Genomic DNA, 19,941 nt, shown 5'->3' on the forward strand with positions numbered 1-19,941 from the left:
GGAGACCATTATTCTCCCCTGGCGCAAACCCTGTTTGCTGAGAGTGAAAGCTCCGCTTATTTATCACAGCTCTTGATTAAACGGTTTCCTCCTCTGTGCCGTCTGATTTCCATTTACAGCTCATCCTAAAGCACACACCTGTGATCAAGTGTGTGTCTGCCAAATTCAGTGCTGAACATTTATATGATCCTGCCCAGCGCAGTGCGCACAGTTCATTTCAAACCCCAAGAAATGCAGGTGTGGCGGTGATGTTTCAGCTTATTACTGCTTTGGTGCCTGTCAAGAGGATATAACTCATACAGATGCTCACAGCCTTTTCCTTAGCCCCAGAGGAAGAACTACACCAGGACCATTTTAGCTAGGCCTGTTTAAGATCTGCATCGCCTCACCAGGGACTAGCCATCTGCTGTGGCTTCTCCTGCTTTGGCCGAAAGAATAAAGGTCTCCCACACCCCACATATGGCTGGCTAATTCATCTCTCGCCAGTTCCTTCTCCTTGTGTTTCCTTACCTTCTGATGCAGCCCCAGACACAGTGTCAGCCCTTCCCTGGCAGAGTTTTCCATGCTCTCCGTGCTGTGAAGATGCCGGCTGAATTTTGGCAGCGGGATGCGAGGCTTGCTGTCCGGATTCAACATGTTGGCAGGTGCCAGGGTTATGAAAGCATTTGTGATCGGACCTATCGGAGCAAAAGCAATTGTTACATGTAGCATGCATACGCAGCTAGTAAGAACAGCAGCTTTTGTGGAACATAAAACCTTGTGCGATAATAAGCAGTTAGCCTAAGACACCCCAAGAGGCTTCTGTTTCTGTTGCAGAAGACACACACGGCTGCTCTTTAGGAAAGAACTGATTAACACAGATCAATATTCTTCCATCGCAGTGCTTAAATTCTTGCACTCCAAACAAACCATAGCCATGTAACTGGACTCATAAGCATCTTTTACAAAAGGAGCTGTTTGCCGGGAACGTTTAATTTGCTTGGCTAGCAATCTTGTCTGATCTAAAAAAAAAATATTAAAAAAATGGATGGAAGTCGCTGCTATTAAGCAATTAGGCTTTTAAAGAAAGTTAAACCTCTGGCTGACCTAAAACCAAATTTTTTTGGGGGGGGGGTGTTCAAACCTAAATACTGGATAGGAAACTTACGGGAAATCCCAGAAATCTCAGGTGGATCAGCAAGTTGAAAAAGAAACAAATAAATAACTAAAAGAAGTCAGTGGCAAACTATTTTGTACGGCTGCCAAAAAAAAACAAGACATGCCGTGTCCATATAATCAAGACAATCAAGCTCGATTCTGAGATTTTTTTTAACCTTTTTTTAGCTCAAAAAAAGAATCCTTCCCAAGGATCTTCCCCCAAACTCTTTTAACGTAGGTCTTTCCTGCATGCAGAACAGATATTTCACTCCCTCGGAGCTAAATTTTGCTGCAGGCATCCATAGACTTGGATGTCAATACACAGAGAGCTAGCTGTCTGTCTATCCATGTTTAGGGCCCACAAGATGGCAGTTCAATATTCAGTCCTGGATTTCAAAGCACAAGAGTGAAGCTGTTAGTAGACAGCTTGGCTTGTCAGGCAGAAAATGAGAAAGCTCTGAAAGGCCCAGAGAGCACACAGCCTTCTGTGTATTTTGTTGGAAACGGGACATCAAAATTCCTACCTTTCGGAAGGGAAGTTTTATGAAGGTCTAAAAATGCCCTGTACGGTTGTCCTGGTATTTACTACTGGGCTTTTATTGTTGCTATTGCTACTCCTTTAAAAACAATCGTTGTGCTTCATTGTTCATACACCTTTACTGTACCTTGCGTTAAACAATTTAGCTAACAAATGAATTCATCCCTTATGGTTTTATCACTAAGGACCGCCTAGAGGCCACATATGACAATTTAAATACTGTTACCAAGCTTTTAAGGGACGCGGTGGCTCAGTGGGTTAGGACGCTGAGCTTGTCGAACAGATGGTCGGCAGTTTGGCGGGTCGAATCCCGAGTGCCGCGTAACAGAGTGAGCGCGTTACTCGTCCCAGCTTCTGCCAACCTAGCAGTTCGAAAGCATGTAAAAATGCAAGTAGAAAAATAGGGACCACTACAGTGGGAAGGTAACAGCGTTCCGTGCGCCTTTGGCGTCTAGTCATGCCGGCCACATGACCACAGAGACGTCCTTGGACAAGTGCTGGCTCTTCGGCTTTGAAATGGAGATGAGCACCGGCCCCTAGAGTCGGAAACGACTAGCATGCATGTGCGGGGGAACCTTTACCTTTACCTTTACCTTTACCAAGCTTTCATTTTTTAAGGCTGCATGAGGGATTGAAGGAAGAAAGAGGAAGAGGGCTGATTAACCCACGTTTAGGGGACATTTACACACAGGCCAAGGGAACTTACCCAAGTAGGTACTGTGGACTAAAGCTCTCGCTCTTCCCCATATTGATTTGAGGAGGATGGGAGCTGTAGTCCAGCATACCTGGGAAGAGTCCAAACCGAGGTTGGCTGTTTCCAGTGTGAGTGCCCTCTGTGTTACAACTGCAGGCTACGCAACTGAGGAGTTGACTATCATCTTGTAGGGGGTAGAGTCATCAAAGGGCCACCCCTCTCAATATACTGGAACAATGTCAACTCTACAACAAGCCTGGCTGCTGCCATCTTGCTTGTTCTAGGTTTCCACAAAGATGGGAGTGGGTCCGGAGGAATTCTGCTAGCTGGTCTAAATCATTCAATGTCCCGTGGGAACCAAGGTCATTTCTGCCAGTTGGATTGGTAGGGGGAGCAGTTGGGTAGAAAGCCCACCAAACTATTCTATCGGGAAACGTAGCTGATTTGCCCAGCACTGGGGTGGGAAGTTTTAACTTTGTACTAGTGTGACTCTTTGGAGGGAATTTCAGACTTGGTTTCACTTTTGACCATACCAATACTATGTAAGTAATAAACATGTTCTTTGAGGAAATCTCTAGCCTCGGAGTTCTGATTTGTTTGGTCTGGTCTATCAGAACCTTGACAAATAATTTATTTCTCTATTTACTGCAATAATCTACCTTCTCTCTAAGACAGAGTTCTCCAACCTTGGCAACCTTAAGATGTGTGGACTTCAGCTCCCAGAATTCCCTAGCCAGCCATGTGAAGTCCACACATCTAAAATTCCCCAAGGTTGGCAAGTCCTTCTCTAACAGACCAAAAGAAATCTTCCCTATTTTTATTTCCATAGCAGCCTTGCAAGAGATCGAAGAGAGCTCCATGGTCAAATATAAGGATCTGTGGAGTCCTTAACGCTCTCTGAGTTTGGTTGTTTTCTTGCAGACGTTTCATTACCCAACTTGGTTTTGTCTTCTTGTGCTAGAAAAGAGTGGAGTTTAATCTGTTTATATACAATGGCTTGCCCTGTCAGACCTAGACCAAGCTAAGTCGAAAAACGCTAGAGTAGGCACATAGAGATAAACAACATTTACATGCCATTCAGTTGAGAAATCAAAAAGCTAAAAAGGAAACCAAAAGACCTAAACACCTCCCAGCCAGCAATCAACACACAGATATGCAGGGATTAACACCACGATTAATACCAGACCAACAATCAAACAGTAAACAATAGTCAATCAAGGAACTTCCAAGAAAACAACACTCCGGCCAACACCGACAGTGGGCAATCCACTTTAATAAACAGAGAACAAATCCCACTCCTTTCTAGCACTGATGATGTTCTCTAGTTGGGTGGTGAAACATCTGCAAGAAAACAACCAAGCTCAGAGAGCACCAAGCCCTCCACAGCTGAACTCCGAGCTACAAATATTCTCTTCTTGGTGTATATATATAAGGACTAGAATCTAGCTCTCTCTCCTGTTCAAGTCACGCTCCTTCCCTTTTAATATGGGAGCCAAAAATAGTTCTATGTCAAGTTTTTCATCTGTCAGCCTGCCTCTCCTTTTAATCGGGTGTTGGAACAATTGCTCAGTTCAGACTGAGCTCTCAGGAAGTGGCACGCTTTCAAAACTGTTGCAAATTGAATGCAATTTTTCCCTTTACAGAGGAAGAGCAAGATTAAAAGACAATCCTGCTGCTAACAAGATGACTAGGTGGTACACTTATCCGGACCACAAATTGCGCCTGCTCAATTCTGCGATTGAATTTTGAGGACGGAGCACCCGCTGACAAAGCAGAATAGCCAATTATATAAGAAGTAATGGACTCTACAAGCTCTGCCCAGATTGATGTCCCAAATTGCACTGGTTGAGCGGTCCAAAGCCAGGGCTCCCTCCTGCCTGTACGAATATTATTTTCTTCCCAATTTACTCTTAAGTTAAGTGTCCAAAGCTAACCAAGAGGAAAGATCCTCTACATTTCCCTGGAGCACCTGGATGTAATACTGAATTATGGCTTTGCTACTGTCCCCTGAGCAAGACATCCATCAATCTGACTTTTGTAGCTGCCCACAGTAATGATGCATCTCCCCCTTTCACCAGTTAATGAATACTTTAATTACAGCATTTACCCACACAGCTGTTGGCTGCTGTTAGCTTTTCCCTTAGCCTTAATTCACACTCACTCTCACATACAAATACACTCAAGGCAAACCAGTGATAAGGAAAATCCAGGAATGGCCTGGTGCACAAGCAGAATGGGGTGAGTAGTGGAGGGATTTAGCACTGAGAAGATCCCAGTCATTAAGTAAACAGTTTCTTCGCTTCTGCCTGTCCCTCTTCCCTCCCAGCCAGCAACTGGAACAAACACCTGGACGATCCCCATTTCCAAGGAAAATGTCTGAGAATTGCCAGTTCAAGTGCTTATTCATTGTGGCTGAAAACTGCCAACCTCTCGTCTCTCATCTCAGTTGACTTTTTCTCAAGACCAAACTGGCTCTGCTCTTTTAATCATTCCGCATAGGATTTAATTTTCCTTCTCTGAACCTATTCCAGTTTCTTGAATCTAGCATAAAATGTGGAGCCGGGAGGTCTGTGTAGTCAAAGTGGGGTCTGGCCAAGTCCAAAGAAAATGGAAGGAAGATTTCTCCTGATTTGGGGATTAACCTTTTGCTGATGCATCCTAAAATTACATTTTAACTTCTTGACGTTCTTATTGTATCCTTAAGTACATCTATTGCGCTGATATTTATGAGCTGATAATCTCAGACAAAGCCACCTTCTCTTCCAAATCCTAAAATATTGCTTCTTATCAATGCTTATGAGGGCTACCCAGATGGAGAAGGATCTGGAAACCAAGCGCTTTGAGGAACAATTAAAGGAACCGGGAAGGTTTAGCCTACAGAAAAGATGACTAAGAGGAGATATGATAGCAGTCTTCATATATCTGAAGGGCTGTCACACTGAAGGAAGAGTGGATCTATTCCTTATTGCCCCAGCAGGCAGGATCAGAACTAATAGATTATAACCACAAGGAAGAGAATTCAAGCTGGACATCAGCACCAGCCTCCTGGCGCGGAGTTGTCAGCCAGTGAAACGTGCTGCCACGTGCCGTGGCAATTTTTTCTTCACTAGTGTCACGGTTCCGATAAATGAGACAGTTCAAACAAAATGCAAACACTGTTTATCTAAAAAGTCTTAATAATGAAACGAAACATCGGCACTCATGGAGGGATGCCAGAAGCTGAAATCTCCTCCCCCCAAACCGATCATAACACACACACACACACAAGCCCTGCCCTTCTGTTGTTGTTGTTAGCTACAAAGTCGTGTCCGACCCATCGGGACCCACATTCCTCCAGGCCTTCCTGTCCTCTACCCTTATCTACACGTCATAAATCACATTATCCAATTAGTTTTACATATGAGGTTTCACTTCCCATTCTGTACGCGGGCTTTTCTCATCTTCTCACAACATCCGGGTAGATTTCCCCCCCCCCCCAATGAAGCAGTTAAAGTAACAGGCTGTCTCTTATATTGTCAGTCCAAAAACATGTCAATGTTTGCAGCATTGACAACTAGAGGTCTTCAAACAGAAGCTGGTTGTCCATCAGAGATGCTGTGTTGGACTTCGTACCGAGCAGGAAGGTGAACTTGATCAGCATTTCTCAACCTCAGCAACTTGGGTGGACTGACTAGTGAGTTTTGGAAGTTGCAAGTCCATGCATTTTAAAGTTGTTGAAGTTGAGAAATGCAGGTCAAGATCACCTCTATGGTCAGTCCAAGTCTGATTCTATGACTTTAAGAATCAGCAATAACCTACGACTATAATGCACCTACTTATAGCTCTTCCTGGCTCTGAGTTCTATTGATAAGGTGACATTAGATACCCGACTAGGTTTAGCGTAAGGATATTTAATTTGGCTCTAAGGCTCTTTTCTTCCCCAAATCTTTATCTTTTCCTTTAGTCTGGGAACAAATGCTTTTTTCTTGGAAGTTTTCTACACCCGATTCATCAAGGCTCTATTTCACTCCATTCCAGCCTTGTACCCACAAACTATAATTCTCATCAATCTTGAGCACAGTGCCTGAGGAAGATAGCAAATGTAGTCCCCAAAGCTGAGGATCATGGGAACCTTGCCAAGCTCCAATATGGCTCTCATCATATTAGGCTGAGACATGATCCCTTTATAGTGGCGGTCCCTAACCTTTCCATCTCCACAGACAGGCAGCGACGGTGGTGGGGGAGAGGGGATGGTTTTGTGTGTGCCTGCCGCTTACACAAGTGGAGCTTTGAGCGCTCGCCTGCCAACGGGACACGGACTGGGACTGGGCTGCAGACTGAGGGTTGGGGACCCCTGCTTTATAGGATTTTACCTGTAGTAGCACTGACCGACTTTTTCTGGACACATATTATTCTTTTCCTATTCTTACTAGCTTTAATGTTGTATGCCTCTATGGAGTTAGGCGGCCTTCTAAGTGTAATAAATAATAATAAAAAAAATGAATAAACCAGCAGGAGCCCAAGCAACCTTCAGAAACTGAAAAAATGCAATGCTGCGGACCCCTCCTGATTTTTAAGTAAACTGCCGGTTTGGAAAGACAATAATGCAGAGCATTGACTCAAGTAAGGGGACTATTGAGAGCAAGCAACTAAATTTCATTTTTAATGCCTGCCATTGTGCCCACAGTAAAAATGACAATAAAGGTTATCTATCCATCCATCCTATTGTTCTGCATTCTAGTATACAGCACCAATAACTTGGAAGTGACTGAAGTATACAGAGAAGTAGGAGAATAATTTGACTTTTGCAGCAATAGCAATAGTGTTTAGGCTTACCGTATATACTTGAGTATAAGCCGAATTTTTCAGCCCACTTTTTGGGCTGAAAAATTCCACTTCGGCTTATACTCCAGTCAACAAAAAAACTTACCGAGGACTTGTGCGCGGCCGAGGCTTTGGTGCTTCCGGGATCGCGCGCACCTCTCCCAAGCCACCGCCGTCTGAGACCTGCTGAAGTTTGGGGAGGTTTGGGGAGGTGCGCGCGCACCTGCCGGCCTGTTTCTTTCCGCAGCGGAAAGAAGCAGGCAGGCAGGGCGCGGAGGAACGGAGACCTGCCGACGTTTGGGGAGGTTTGGGCGCCTCCCCAAACCTCCCCAAACGTCGGCAGGTCTCCGTTCCTCCTGCCGACGTTTGGGGAGGTTTGGGCGCCTCCCCAAACCTCCCCAAACGTCGGCAGGTCTCCGTTCCTCCTGCCGACGTTTGGGAAGGTTTGGGCGCCTCCCCAAACCTCGGCAGGTCTCCGTTCCTCCTGCCGACGTTTGGGGAGGTTTGGGCACCTCCCCAAACCTCCCCAGGTCTCCGTTCCTCCGCGCAGACCTGCCGACGTTTGGGGAGGTTTGGGCACCTCCCCAAACCTCGGCAGGTCTCCGTTCCTCCTGCTGACGTTTGGGGAGGTTTGGGCGCCTCCCCAAACCTCCCCAGGTCTCCGTTCCTCCGCGCAGACCTGCCGACGTTTGGGGAGGTTTGGGCGCCTCCCCAAACCTCCCCAAACATCGGCAGGTCTCCGTTCCTCCTGCCGACGTTTGGGGAGGTTTGGGCGCCTCCCCAAACCTCCCCAGGTCTCCGTTCCTCCGCACAGACCTGCCGACGTTTGGGGAGGTTTGGGCGCCTCCCCAAACCTCCCCAAACGTCGGCAGGTCTCCGTTCCTCCTGCCGACGTTTGGGGAGGTTTGGGCGCCTCCCCAAACCTCCCCAGGTCTCCGTTCCTCCGCGCAGACCTGCCGACGTTTGGGGAGGTTTGGGCGCCTCCCCAAACCTCCCCAAACGTCGCGCAGACCTGCCGACGTTTGGGGAGGCGCCCAAACCTCCCCAAACGTCGGCAGGTCTGCGCGGAGGAACGGAGACCTGGGGAGGTTTGGGGAGGCGCCCAAACCTCCCCAAACGTCGGCAGGTCTGCGCGGAGGAACGGAGACCTGGGGAGGTTTGGGGAGGCGCCCAAACCTCCCCAAACGTCGGCAGGAGGAACGGAGACCTGGGGAGGTTTGGGGAGGCGCCCAAACCTCCCCAAACGTCGGCAGGTCTGCGCGGAGGAACGGAGACCTGGGGAGGTTTGGGGAGGCGCCCAAACCTCCCCAAACGTCGGCAGGAGGAACGGAGACCTGGGGAGGTTTGGGGAGGCGCCCAAACCTCCCCAAACGTCGGCAGGTCTGCGCGGAGGAACGGAGACCTGGGGAGGTTTGGGGAGGTGCCCAAACCTCCCCAAACGTCGGCAGGAGGAACGGAGACCTGCCGACGTTTGGGGAGGTTTGGGGAGGCGCCCAAACCTCCCCAAACGTCGGCAGGTCTGCGCGGAGGAACGGAGACCTGGGGAGGTTTGGGGAGGCGCTCAAACCTCCCCAAACGTCGGCAGGAGGAACGGAGACCTGGGGAGGTTTGGGGAGGCGCCCAAACCTCCCCAAACGTCGGCAGGTCTGCGTGGAGGAACGGAGACCTGGGGAGGTTTGGGGAGGTGCCCAAACCTCCCCAAACGTCGGCAGGAGGAACGGAGACCTGCCGACGTTTGGGGAGGTTTGGGGAGGCGCCCAAACCTCCCCAAACGTCGGCAGGTCTGCGCGGAGGAACGGAGACCTGCCGACGTTTGGGGAGGTGCGCGCGCACCTCCCCAAACCTCCCCAAACTTCGGCAGGTCTCCGGACGGCGGCGGCTTGGGAGAGGTGCGCGCGATCCTGGAAGCACCGAAGCCTCGGCCGCGCGCAAGTCCTCGGTAAGCTCCGGGCGGTCACTTGCTTCGCGTCTCCTGAGGGAAGGGGGGCGACTGGAGCGGGCGTGTTTCCTTGCCTGCTGGGCGCCGCGATTTGCCCGGGGAACGTGCGGGCCCCGAATGGCAGCGTGGAGCGAGGAAGTGGACAGCCAGGGCTTCCCCGAGAGCCGCGGCCACACAGGGTATTCCTGTGTATTCAGGCTTGCAAAATGGCGGATCGAGCCTCTGCTGGCGGCAGAGGCTTGCAGAGCGCGGATCCAGCCTCGGCCGGCGGCGGAGGCTTGCAGAGCGCGGATCCAGCCTCCGCCGGCGGCGGAGGCTTGCAGAACGGCGGATCGGCTTATACTCGAGTCAACAACTTTTCCCAGTTTTTGGGGGTGAAATTGGGGGTCTCGGCTTATACTCGAGTCGGCTTATACTCAAGTATCTACGGTATATATCACACCATAGTACTTTACATCATTCTCTGGGCAGTTTACAATGTCAGCAGTATTTGTATATTGCCCCCAACAATCTGGGTCCTCATTTTACCAGAATGGAATGGAATGGAAAGGAATGGAATAGAATAGAAATAGAAGGGACCTTGGAGGTCTTCTAGTCTAGCCCCCTGCTTAAGTAGGAGAACCTATAGTATACCATCTCAGACAGGTGAATGTTTAGTCTCCTCTTGAAAATCTCCAGTGATGGGAGCGCCCACGATCTCTAAAAGGATGGACGGCTGAATCGAGCCCTGTCAGGAGCGAACTTCAGGCTATGGGAAGAGTTAACCTGCAATACTGCACTTACAAACACTGCACCATCAGGCCTCTATTTGATTTTTATCCTGACTTATTACTTGACAAGTAATTCAAGGCAGTAAACCTACATAATACTCCTTCCTATTTTCCACACAATAACAACCCTACAAGGTAGGTAGGTCTGAAAGACAGTAACCGTTGCAAAGTCAACCAGCCAGCTTTCATATCTAAGGCAAGACTAGAACTCACTGTCTCCTGGTTTCCTGGTCAGCACCTGAAACCCTATACCAAACTGTCCCTAGATAAGAGCGGAGCAAATTCCCTTCCAGAAAAATCAGCGAACAGGTATCCCACGTGGTGAGCATTTCAAACTTACAGAACTTTGGACCTCTTTAATTCAGTAACTTCTCATGGCCTTAGTTTAAGTGTAGGAAAATGAATCTAAAGCACCTGAAGGCAGGACAAGAAGCAACGGATGGAAACTAGTCAAGGAGAGAAGCAACCTAGAACTAAGGAGAAACTTCCTGACAGTTAGAACAATTAACCAGTGGAACAACCTGCCTCCAGAAGTGGTGAATGCTCCAACACTGGAAGTTTTTAAGAGACTGGCCAGCCACTTGTCTGAAATGGTATAGGGTTTCCTGCCTGAGCAGGGGGTTGGACTAGATGACCTCCAAGGTCCCTTCCAACTTATATTATTATTATTATTATTATTATTATTATTATTATTATTATTATTATTATTATTATTATTATTATTATTATTATTATTATTATGTTTTTGGACATAGTTCCCAATGCACCGATGACAATGGGTATCACTGTTATATGTTTCATCCATAATCGCGCAGTTTCGATGGCCAGGTTGCGGTATTTTGTCATTTTTTCCAGTTTTTTCTTCAACTCTGGCATCTCCTGGTACAGTGATATCAATCAGCTGTACGCTTCGGTTCTCTACGACTGTGATATCTGGTGTGTTGTGTTCCAAATGGCGATCTGTCTGTATTACTATGTTTGCCCAAAATTGAACACAGAGCATGGTGACATTGATAGCAACTGATTAGAAATCCTATACTTTTGCTACTGCTAGTTTTAGCTGACAATTATCTTTCATTACAGACAAAGATGGTTATGGAGCAAAAATTAAAACCACAGGCATTTTACAGTCCGCAGGTCACATCTAGTCCTTTTTCTGTCTGGCTAGTGGTTGGTAGGGAGGGGGCAGTGGTGCATGGGGAGGGAAGCAGCGGCAGAGCCCTCCACGAAAGCCCCATTTTCTTATGTGACCCCTTGGGAACATTAATTGCCCACTCCTATTGTAGATTCTTTATTCACATTATGTTCAGGCCAAAAAGTTAGTGTTACAAAGATTGGATAACTGAATTGCCCATCGGAAGTCAACTCATTCATTCTTTCTACATTCCTGATGTATGCAAGACACAGGCTCCTGAGAACTTGCCTCGTGTTTGTACATCCTTATTTCCTCTGGCTTTAGGAAAGGATTTATCAGCGCCAGACAGACGATTCTTCCACCTGTGTGCTATTTGGCAAATTTTCCCAACCTCAGCTCATTTGCCCATGTGATTCTGGGGAAATCAAATCAATTCAACACGTCTTATTTTACGATAACTTTTGTTAAGGATCTTCAAAAGGACATCGTAACTCCTCTTTTACTAAGTGCCCACATTTTACCTTCAGACTCAAAACAGAGAAATCACTTACGCGGCAGCCAATTTTTTTTTTTTGCTGTTGTCGCAGCAGTTAAAACGAGGCAACAGTTAACATCAAATCTCATCTGACATTTTCCTTTCCTTTCGTCTGATTTCATTTGGCTGTTTCTACTGCCGATCTGGGATCACAAATTAAGAAATTGATTTGATATGAATTTAAAAGTATTTTCCCCCCCCAAACCCAGCCTTGTGCTTATTAAATAAACCTTACGATAAATCTGTTAGGAGCCTGGTGAAAGAAAACACTATCAGACTCGGCAGTGTATTAAAATGTCAAGCCTTGCAGCTAAGCTTCTAGGCACCTTATTAGCACTGTCTGGATTGTTCTTTTTTTCTCTCTCCCCCCTTGTTTAAGAGGATTTTCTTTCTTTCTTTTTTTTTTTTACTCCCGTCCTGCAAGAACAGCCTCTAAGACCCAAAGCTGATGCTGTAGAAGGCTGGGAGGCATTCAGGAATGTAAAAGAGAAGCAGCCAAGTGGTTCTTTGAGGGACGGGGGTGGGTGGGAGGGATTTCCAAGAAGGCAGGCAGATCTCCAAGGAAAGAGATATCATTGCCTCAGCTGTCACAGCTTCTTATCTCATGTTCTGCTAGGTTGAGATAAAGAATGTTAATAGCCTACTTCCCAAGGGGAGTGACAATGGCAGGCAATTGCCAGCCTTTGGTGGAAGAGTCTTCTGCAGCAAACAGAGAAGAGGGAAAAAGTAATTAGACACTGCAACAGGGAGAGAGTTTTGTTATGAACCAAGGAAAGCAAAGCTTCCTTGACCCCACTAAATTTTTAAAAAATAAATATAAATAAATCCCTGAGAGGCAGTTAACTAGCTTGGTTCAGAACAGCAGGACCTGCTTCGCACTTGAGCGAAACCTCACAGCAAGTTTGTAGATTCCCACTCGGATGAAAGGTCAGTGAGGGAATGACCCGCGCCAGCTGTTAGGAGACCGGGCCCAGCCAAATTAAAGATAATAAATAAATGGAAGGGGCAGGAAATTTAATTCACGGGAGAGAACAAGCAGGGATGGAATGGGACAAGCTAGGACACCAGCACAAATTCAATTTATATCGCCGCAGCAGCTATCCAAAGTATCTTCTCATTTTTTTTGAATCGGAAAATTGAACTAAAGTTCCATTATGCACCAAGTTTGTTTTCTGTCTCTGAAGGACGTCCCTTCAGCATAAAAGCAGCTCTAAAAAACAAAACAAAACAAAACTATGAAACCTTCCTCTATTTTTGGACTCTTTTGAGTCCATTGGAGCCCAGTGGCTAATAATTTATGTAATCAATTTAAATAAATAAAAACAAATACTTTGAAAGGACCCATAACCTCTAGTACACCACACCGGTAGTCCTTGATTTACAAACAACTGGTTGCTTAGCAACCATTCAAAGTTCTGACAGACCTACCTGAGGGGACAGTTATGATTTGGATGGAAAGTCACACACCCCATCATGTGTCCACACACTGTGCACTCAGCAATTGGACCAAATTATGCCCATTTGCAGCATCCTGTGGTCACAGGACCACATTTTTTATAACCTTTTGCTGAAAACTGGGTTTTGGTGAACCATTGGCTCGCTTAACAACTGCAGATTTGCTTAACGACCATGTTGATTTACTTAACAACCACCACAAAAAAGTTGTATTTTTATGACTGTCACAAATTAGGACCGTGATGGGCAGGCTCCCTTATGGTCGTAACTTGAGGACTACCTGTAATGCATCATGCAGAGTGGTGGGATTCAGCCAGTTCACACCACTTTGGCAGAACCAGGAGCTAATTTTTTGTTGCCCAGGCCCAGAATGGACTTCTGGAAGCGAAATCCACACAGAGAACCGGTTGTTCACGTATCTGAATCCCACCACTGATCACACACAAAAAAGTATAACAATAACCAAAGGCAGAGCTTCCAATTTCTTAAAACCATGTAGGAGTAGAGCTGTGTTAGCCTATGGGGGTAAAAAATCAGGAAAGGTCTAGAAGAGTTTTTTTTCTGACTAACACCTTTTATTAAAAAAGCATAAGCATTCGTGAACTGCTGCCAGAGTCCTTTTGATCTGTTTCCTAAAGTGACCAGCTAAATGCCTCCAGGAATCTTATCAAGCAGGGGTCCCCAACCTATGGGCCGTGGGCTCTTGGCCAGTGGGCCGTGGAAATGGCTGGCGGTGCGTGCATGCGCAGGCGTGCATTCCCCCCCACTCACGCTAGCGCCCGCAGCCCCATTTGTGCATGCGCGTGGGCACAAATGGGGACACTAGCGTGGATTGGGTGCCCATGGCCCGTTTGCACATGCACGAACGGGGACGCTAGCCTGGGTGGGTAGTGCAGCCTATTTACACATGCACGAATGGGGCTGCTAGCCACCTGGGGGGGGTTGTGTGGTTGTTTGCACATGCACACTGTGCCAGCACATGCTGAATGCGCAAATGGGGCTACTAGTGCTGTGCCAGTGTGCATGGCCCCATGCACTCGCACATTGATTTTGAAGCTGCTCTCCTTCCCTCTGGTCCAATAGCCCAGAAGGGTAGGAGACCTCTGCAATAAAGCACCAGATCCTCCCTCTGAATGGTAATTATTACAGATGATTATCACAAATTCTGTCTCCCCTACGGATTCCATCTAACCTCTAATTTACAACCCTTTTAGCCGTGTAACAGAGTGAGCGCCTGTTACTCATCCCAGCTTCTGCCAACCTAGCAGTTCGAAAGCACGTAAAAATGCAAGTAGAAAAATAGGGACCACTACGGTGGGAAGGTAACAGCGTTCCGTGCGCCTTTGGCGTCCAGTCATGCCGGCCACATGACCACGGAGACGTCCTCGGACAAGCGCTGGCTCTACGGCTTTGAAACGGAGATGAGCACCGGCCCCTAGAGTTGGAAACGACTAGCATGCATGTGCGGGGGAACCTTTACCTTTACCTTTTACAATAATATTAACACTGAGTTGTTTAGAGGCTTCTTTTTTCACTGATACTGAAGCAGTTTGCCAATCAAAATAAAAACTTTACTAAACGCAGGTACTCTTTGACTTACAGCAGTTCATTTAGCGACCGTTCGAAGTTACAATGGCACTGGAAAAAGTGACTTATGGCCGTTTTTCACACTTACAACCATTGCAGCATCCTGATGGTCATGTGATCAAGATTCAGACTCTTGGCAACTGGTTCATATTTATGATGGTTGCAGTGTCTCAGGGTCATCCGATCACCTTTTGTGACCTTCTGACAAGCAAAGTCAATGGGGAAGCCTGATTCACTTAACAACCAACCGTGTTACTAACTTAACAACTGCAGCGATTCAATTATCAACCATGGCAAGAATGGTCGTAAAATGGGGCAAAATTCAGTTAACAAGTGTCTCACTTAGCAACAGAAATTTTGGGGTCAATTTTGGGGACTACCCGTACCCTCTAGGCCAGGGGTAGGCAACCTTGGCTCTTTTATGACTCATGGACTTCAACTCCCAGAATTCCTGAGCCAGCATGGCTCAGCTTGGAAACCTCTCCATTTCTCCTCAGCATGGCTGGCTCAGGAATTCTGGGAGTTGAAGTCCATGAGTCATAAAAAGAGCCAAGGTTGCCTACCCCTGCTCTAGGCAGTTGACTTGAAGTCAGTATTTGTTCTGTACCCTGGTTTCAGTTCTTTTGTGGTGATTTTATAAATGTACTTCCTCTTCCCTCATTTGTAACCCACCTTAGAGGCATCTGAATCCAAGAATAGCGAACATAAATTTAGTACAGCACATCAGAAAAATGTTCTCCATGGCAGATAGATAAAAAGCTTTATCGCGTTTACTGAATTTTCTTATTGTTTACATGGAGGGAAAAAAAGCCTCAAATGCTCAATTTGCACAGGCAGTATTATTGGTTGTAGATCATTTTGGTTCCCCCCCCTCCCCTCCCCATCTCTACTACCTCTCTCTTGCCTGCCGGCTTCTGACAAGCAAAGTCAATTGAGGAAGCCAGATTCTCTTAAAAAAAACCCATGCAAGATTCACTTAACTGCTGTGATCTGTTTAACAACCGTGTCACAAAAGGTCCTAAATCGGATGCAACTCACTTAACAACCACCTTGCTTAGCAATGGAAATTCTGATCCCAACCGTGGCTATATACCCAGGACCGCCTGTACAGTGGTCCCCCGGCTTGTTAGCCCACATCACACCCAGAATTATTCCACAACTACACCCTAGAACAGGGGTAGGCAACCTTGGCTCTTTTATGACTCGTGGACTTCAACTCCCAGAATTCCTGAGCCAGCATGGCTCAGCTTGGAAACCTCTCCATTTCTCCTCAGCATGGCTGGCTCAGGAATTCTGGGAGTTGAAGTCCACGAGTCATAAAAGAGCCAAGGTTGCCTATCCCTGCCCTAGAACAGTGTTTCTCAAGTCCAGGTAGTTCTCAACGTACTTCAATTGAGCCAAAAATTTCCGTTGGTAAGCGAGACAATCGTTAAGTGAGTTTTGCCACCTTTTATGAACTTTCTTGTCGCAGTTGTTATGTGAATCAGTTAGTAACCAGGCTGTTAAGTGAATTTGGCTTCTCTATTGACTTTGCTTATTAGAAGGTCGCAAAGGGGGAATCACGTGACACTGGGAGACTACAACTATTGTAAATATGGTGAGTTGCCAAGTGTCCGAATTTTGATCACGTGACCACGGGGGATGCTGCAACAGTTCTAAGTGTAAAAACAGCCGTGAGTCACTTTTTTTCAGTGCTGTTGTAACTCTGAACCAGTCGCTAAATGAATGGTTGCAAGTCGAGGACTACCTGCAATTATGGCCTGCCCTTCTTAAAGTTGCCAAGATTGAGAGCACGGCCTGGAAATAAACGTTAAGTGGGCAGCCCGTTTATACAAACAGAACTTCTACAAGCAGCTTAGGTTGTGTGTCTAGCTAACTACCGAGTCATTCAGCACGATGAAGGATTTATGGTATCAAGCCTCATTATGATATTTAAGATTCAGCCATGCAAATTTTATATCCCTTTTGATAACGTAATGTTTTAAGCATTGCTTAGATCGTTCTGAACATCCAAAATAAAGAGGAGTAGTAAATCATATTGCGATGGTAATGAACTGAAGAAAAACCAGTCTGCTTTCATGGGGAAGTTCACTGAGATGAAGGTTTAATGCAGGGGTCGGCAACCTCGGCTCTTTTATGACTCGTGGGAATTCTGGGAGTTGAAGTCCACAAGTCATAAAGGAGCCGAGGTTGCCGACCCCTGGTTTAATGCAACAATAGAGCTCTGATGCAAAGTAAAACAGAGACTTGGGGTGCCTGTCCAGCCCCACCCAGCTCAAAGTGGAGAAAATTCCCCACAGAAATGTTTCAATCACATTCGACCCAAATTTCTCAAACCTATCTTCAGGAGAACCATCAAAGTTACTGGTAGTTATCTAGGTGTACACAAAAGCTTTCCTTTTTGAAAGCCTTACAACTGGTACAAATGCTTTTGAAGCTGATAGGGTAGCAGAGACAAATGAGCCAGAGTTGCAGGGCAAGATTACAAGTATGTTGGGTTGAAATCAATAAAAACTTCAAACCCCTGATTACAGATCATCCTCGACTTACAACAGTTCATTTAGTGACTGTCTGAAGTTACACCATCACTGGAAAAAAATGACATGACCGGTTTTTCTCACAACCATTGCAGCATCCCCGTGATCATGGGGATGATCAAAATTCAGGTGCTTGGCAGCAGGCTTATATTTATGATGGTGGCAGTGTCACCTTTTGCAACCTTTTGACGAGCCAAGTCAATGGGAGAGCCAGATTCACTTGACAACCGTGTTACTAATTTAACAAGTGCAGTGATTCACTGAAGAACTGCGGCAAGAAAGGTCGTAGAATGGGGCAAAACTCACTTAACAATGTTTCACTTAGCAATAGAAATTTTGGGCTCAATTGTGGTTGTAAGTTGAGGACTACCTGCATTTAGACTCTGCAGCTTTTATTGATGACCCAAATAAATTCACCCCCTTGGGAGATTTAATCAGACTGTGCTTACATCTTTTCGAGCACTGAATGCGTTCAGAGACTAAATTTACTTCTTAAAGCGACTTAGGAAAAAATGAAACTGAATTTCTTGTTTGTTTATAAAAAAAATGACTTGCAACCTGATGACTAAAAACTTGATAATATTTCAGGAATACGAATTCTCTGGTAAGCAATCCTTTCAGCTAATTATGAAACATGCAACCGTATTCCTATAATTGGTTTATGATTCAAAGGAAGACTCTGAAGATGGAGAACGACGTTTCTGTATGATCCAGATTCAATAATAGCTTAAAAGATTAAGCTACTTTTATATCAATGCTATACAATATTTTGTCATATTCTATCTTTTTGATATTGTAAACTGCCCAGAGTTAGCTTGTGGTCAGAGGAGCAATCAATAAATTATAGATAGATAGATAGATAGATAGATAGATAGATAGATAGATAGATAGATAGATAGATCTATATCTATATCTATATCTATATCTATATCTAGATATCTAGATATCTAGATATCTAGATATAGATATAGATAGATAAGATAGAAAGAAAGAAAGAAAGAAAGATAGATTGACCTTGTTTAGGGACCATTCAAAGGTATGACAGACCATGACAAAGGCACTTATGACGTATTCAAAGTTCCAACAGCTGCCCATGGTCACATGACTGCATTTTGGAAGTTCAGCAACCGACCCACATTTACAACCATCTGCAGCATCCCATGGTCACATGACTGCGATTTATGATGTTTTTGCCGGAAACTGGCATTTACTTCTGGGTTTTGGGCAAAAAAAGAACGCTCCATAGCAAACAATGGGATTGTTTAACAACCATGGTATCCGCTGAAGGTCAGGACCTGCTTAACGACCATCACAATTTAAGATTGTAATTGTGGGCTCAATTGTAATTAAGTGCGATCTGTATTGATATTCTATGGATCTTTATATCACTCTTTCTAAGCCTTAGTTCATTTCACCCATCATTTTTTTGGTATATTACCAAAGTTTATCTATATTTTGGTTACTAATGTCATCATAACCTTGTCTTCCGGTAAATCAAAATTTACTCTTGGTTACTACTTCCCCCCCCCCAGATATTTTCTCTATAATCATTAGGACAGAGCATCTCCATTTGCCAGAAATTCTTCAGTTCCAAGATTAGGTTTGCCTGAGCTCTCAATAACAGCATGAGATGTTTTAGCTAAAAAGCCTTTGTGTTTTGAACTTCCAGGTTTAAAAGCACAGAAGCCCATTTTTCCCTTTCTTTTTTCCAACCATGTCCGTTTCTGGATTCTCAAGAGCCGGCAGTTTCCCTTCTCTCACCAGGTCAGTTAAATATTCATACAGACATGCACAGACCTTTGTAGTTCACGGTGCGGAGACACTGTTTGCTCTGGATGTCCCACAGCCGAACTGTTTCATCATGAGAGCCGGAGAGCAGTAGGCTTCCGTCAGTGGAGACGGAGAGACACGTCACCTGATTTCTATGGAAAGAACAAGTCAGAGGCTTTACTTGAGGTTCTTCAATGTTTTCTCAAGAGGGGATTTGGGTACAGGTGTCTGTGCTCTTCCTCAGCAGAACAAGAGGAAAGTCCTATTACTTCAACATCAATGGCAGGGGTAGGCAACCTTGGCTCTTTTATGACTCCTGGACTTCAACTCCCAGAATTCCTGAGCCAGCTGTGCTGAGGGAAAAGGGAGAGGTTTCCAAGCTGAGCCATGCTGGCTCAGGAATTCTGGGAGCTGAAGTCCACGAGTCATAAGAGAGCCAAGGTTGCCTACCCCTGATCTATGGTAAGTTGAAAAAAAGCCATATTACACTCTGAAGAGCCCCCCCTTTCCTGTATGGTCATGCAGGTAGTCCTCATTTAAAGACTCCCTCATTCAGCGCAGTTACAACAGTGAGCAAAAAGTAACTTTACGACCTTTGCAGGGCTGTAAAGCAAAAGAAAGCCGAAGCAAGGTTTTTAAGCACAGTTGTGGTTTCCCTTAGTTATTTGTTTATTACATTTATATGCTGCCCATCTCACTATCTAAAGCAACTCTGGGTGGCTTGCCAGTCCTGATTTATTAAATAAGGAAACTAGTCTAAAATTACTGGTCTATTTTTGAAGGATCCTTGGTGATCTCTGAGCTTGGTTGTTTTCTTACAGATGTTTCATTACCCAAACTAGGGAACATCATCAGCACTAATGAGGTTACCTAGTTTGAGTAATGAAACATATGCAAGGAAACAACCACGTTCAGTTGACCACCAGAGACCCCTCATTTCAGTCCCAAGCTACAAATATTCTCCTTGGTACTTCGATTTTATTTATCAATGTCATTACTGTAATATTTTTATTAAGAAAGTGGTTGAAATGGTACTTGGAA

General features: G+C 45.6%; 1 protein-coding gene across 6 annotated transcripts in view; it reads right to left on the reverse strand.

Moving 5' to 3' along the window:
- WDR18 (WD repeat domain 18) overlaps positions 1 to 19,941 on the reverse strand; it is a 73,971-nt gene that overhangs the window by 13,111 nt on the left and 40,919 nt on the right. For all 6 annotated transcript variants that reach the window (XR_014024511.1, XR_014024512.1, XR_014024513.1 and 3 more), the window contains exons 7-8: positions 18,928 to 19,052; positions 511 to 677 (exon numbers count right to left, since the gene is read on the reverse strand). Coding sequence is in view for 2 of the 6 variants with exons in the window: in XM_081312929.1 (XP_081169055.1) it covers positions 511 to 677; positions 18,928 to 19,052 (292 nt within the window). In the remaining 4 variants the exon portion in view is untranslated. The remainder of the gene's footprint in view (positions 1 to 510; positions 678 to 18,927; positions 19,053 to 19,941) is intronic.

This window comes from Vipera berus, assembly GCF_964194415.1.
Source record: "Vipera berus genome assembly, chromosome: 1".
Classification (NCBI taxonomy): domain Eukaryota; kingdom Metazoa; phylum Chordata; class Lepidosauria; order Squamata; family Viperidae; genus Vipera; species Vipera berus.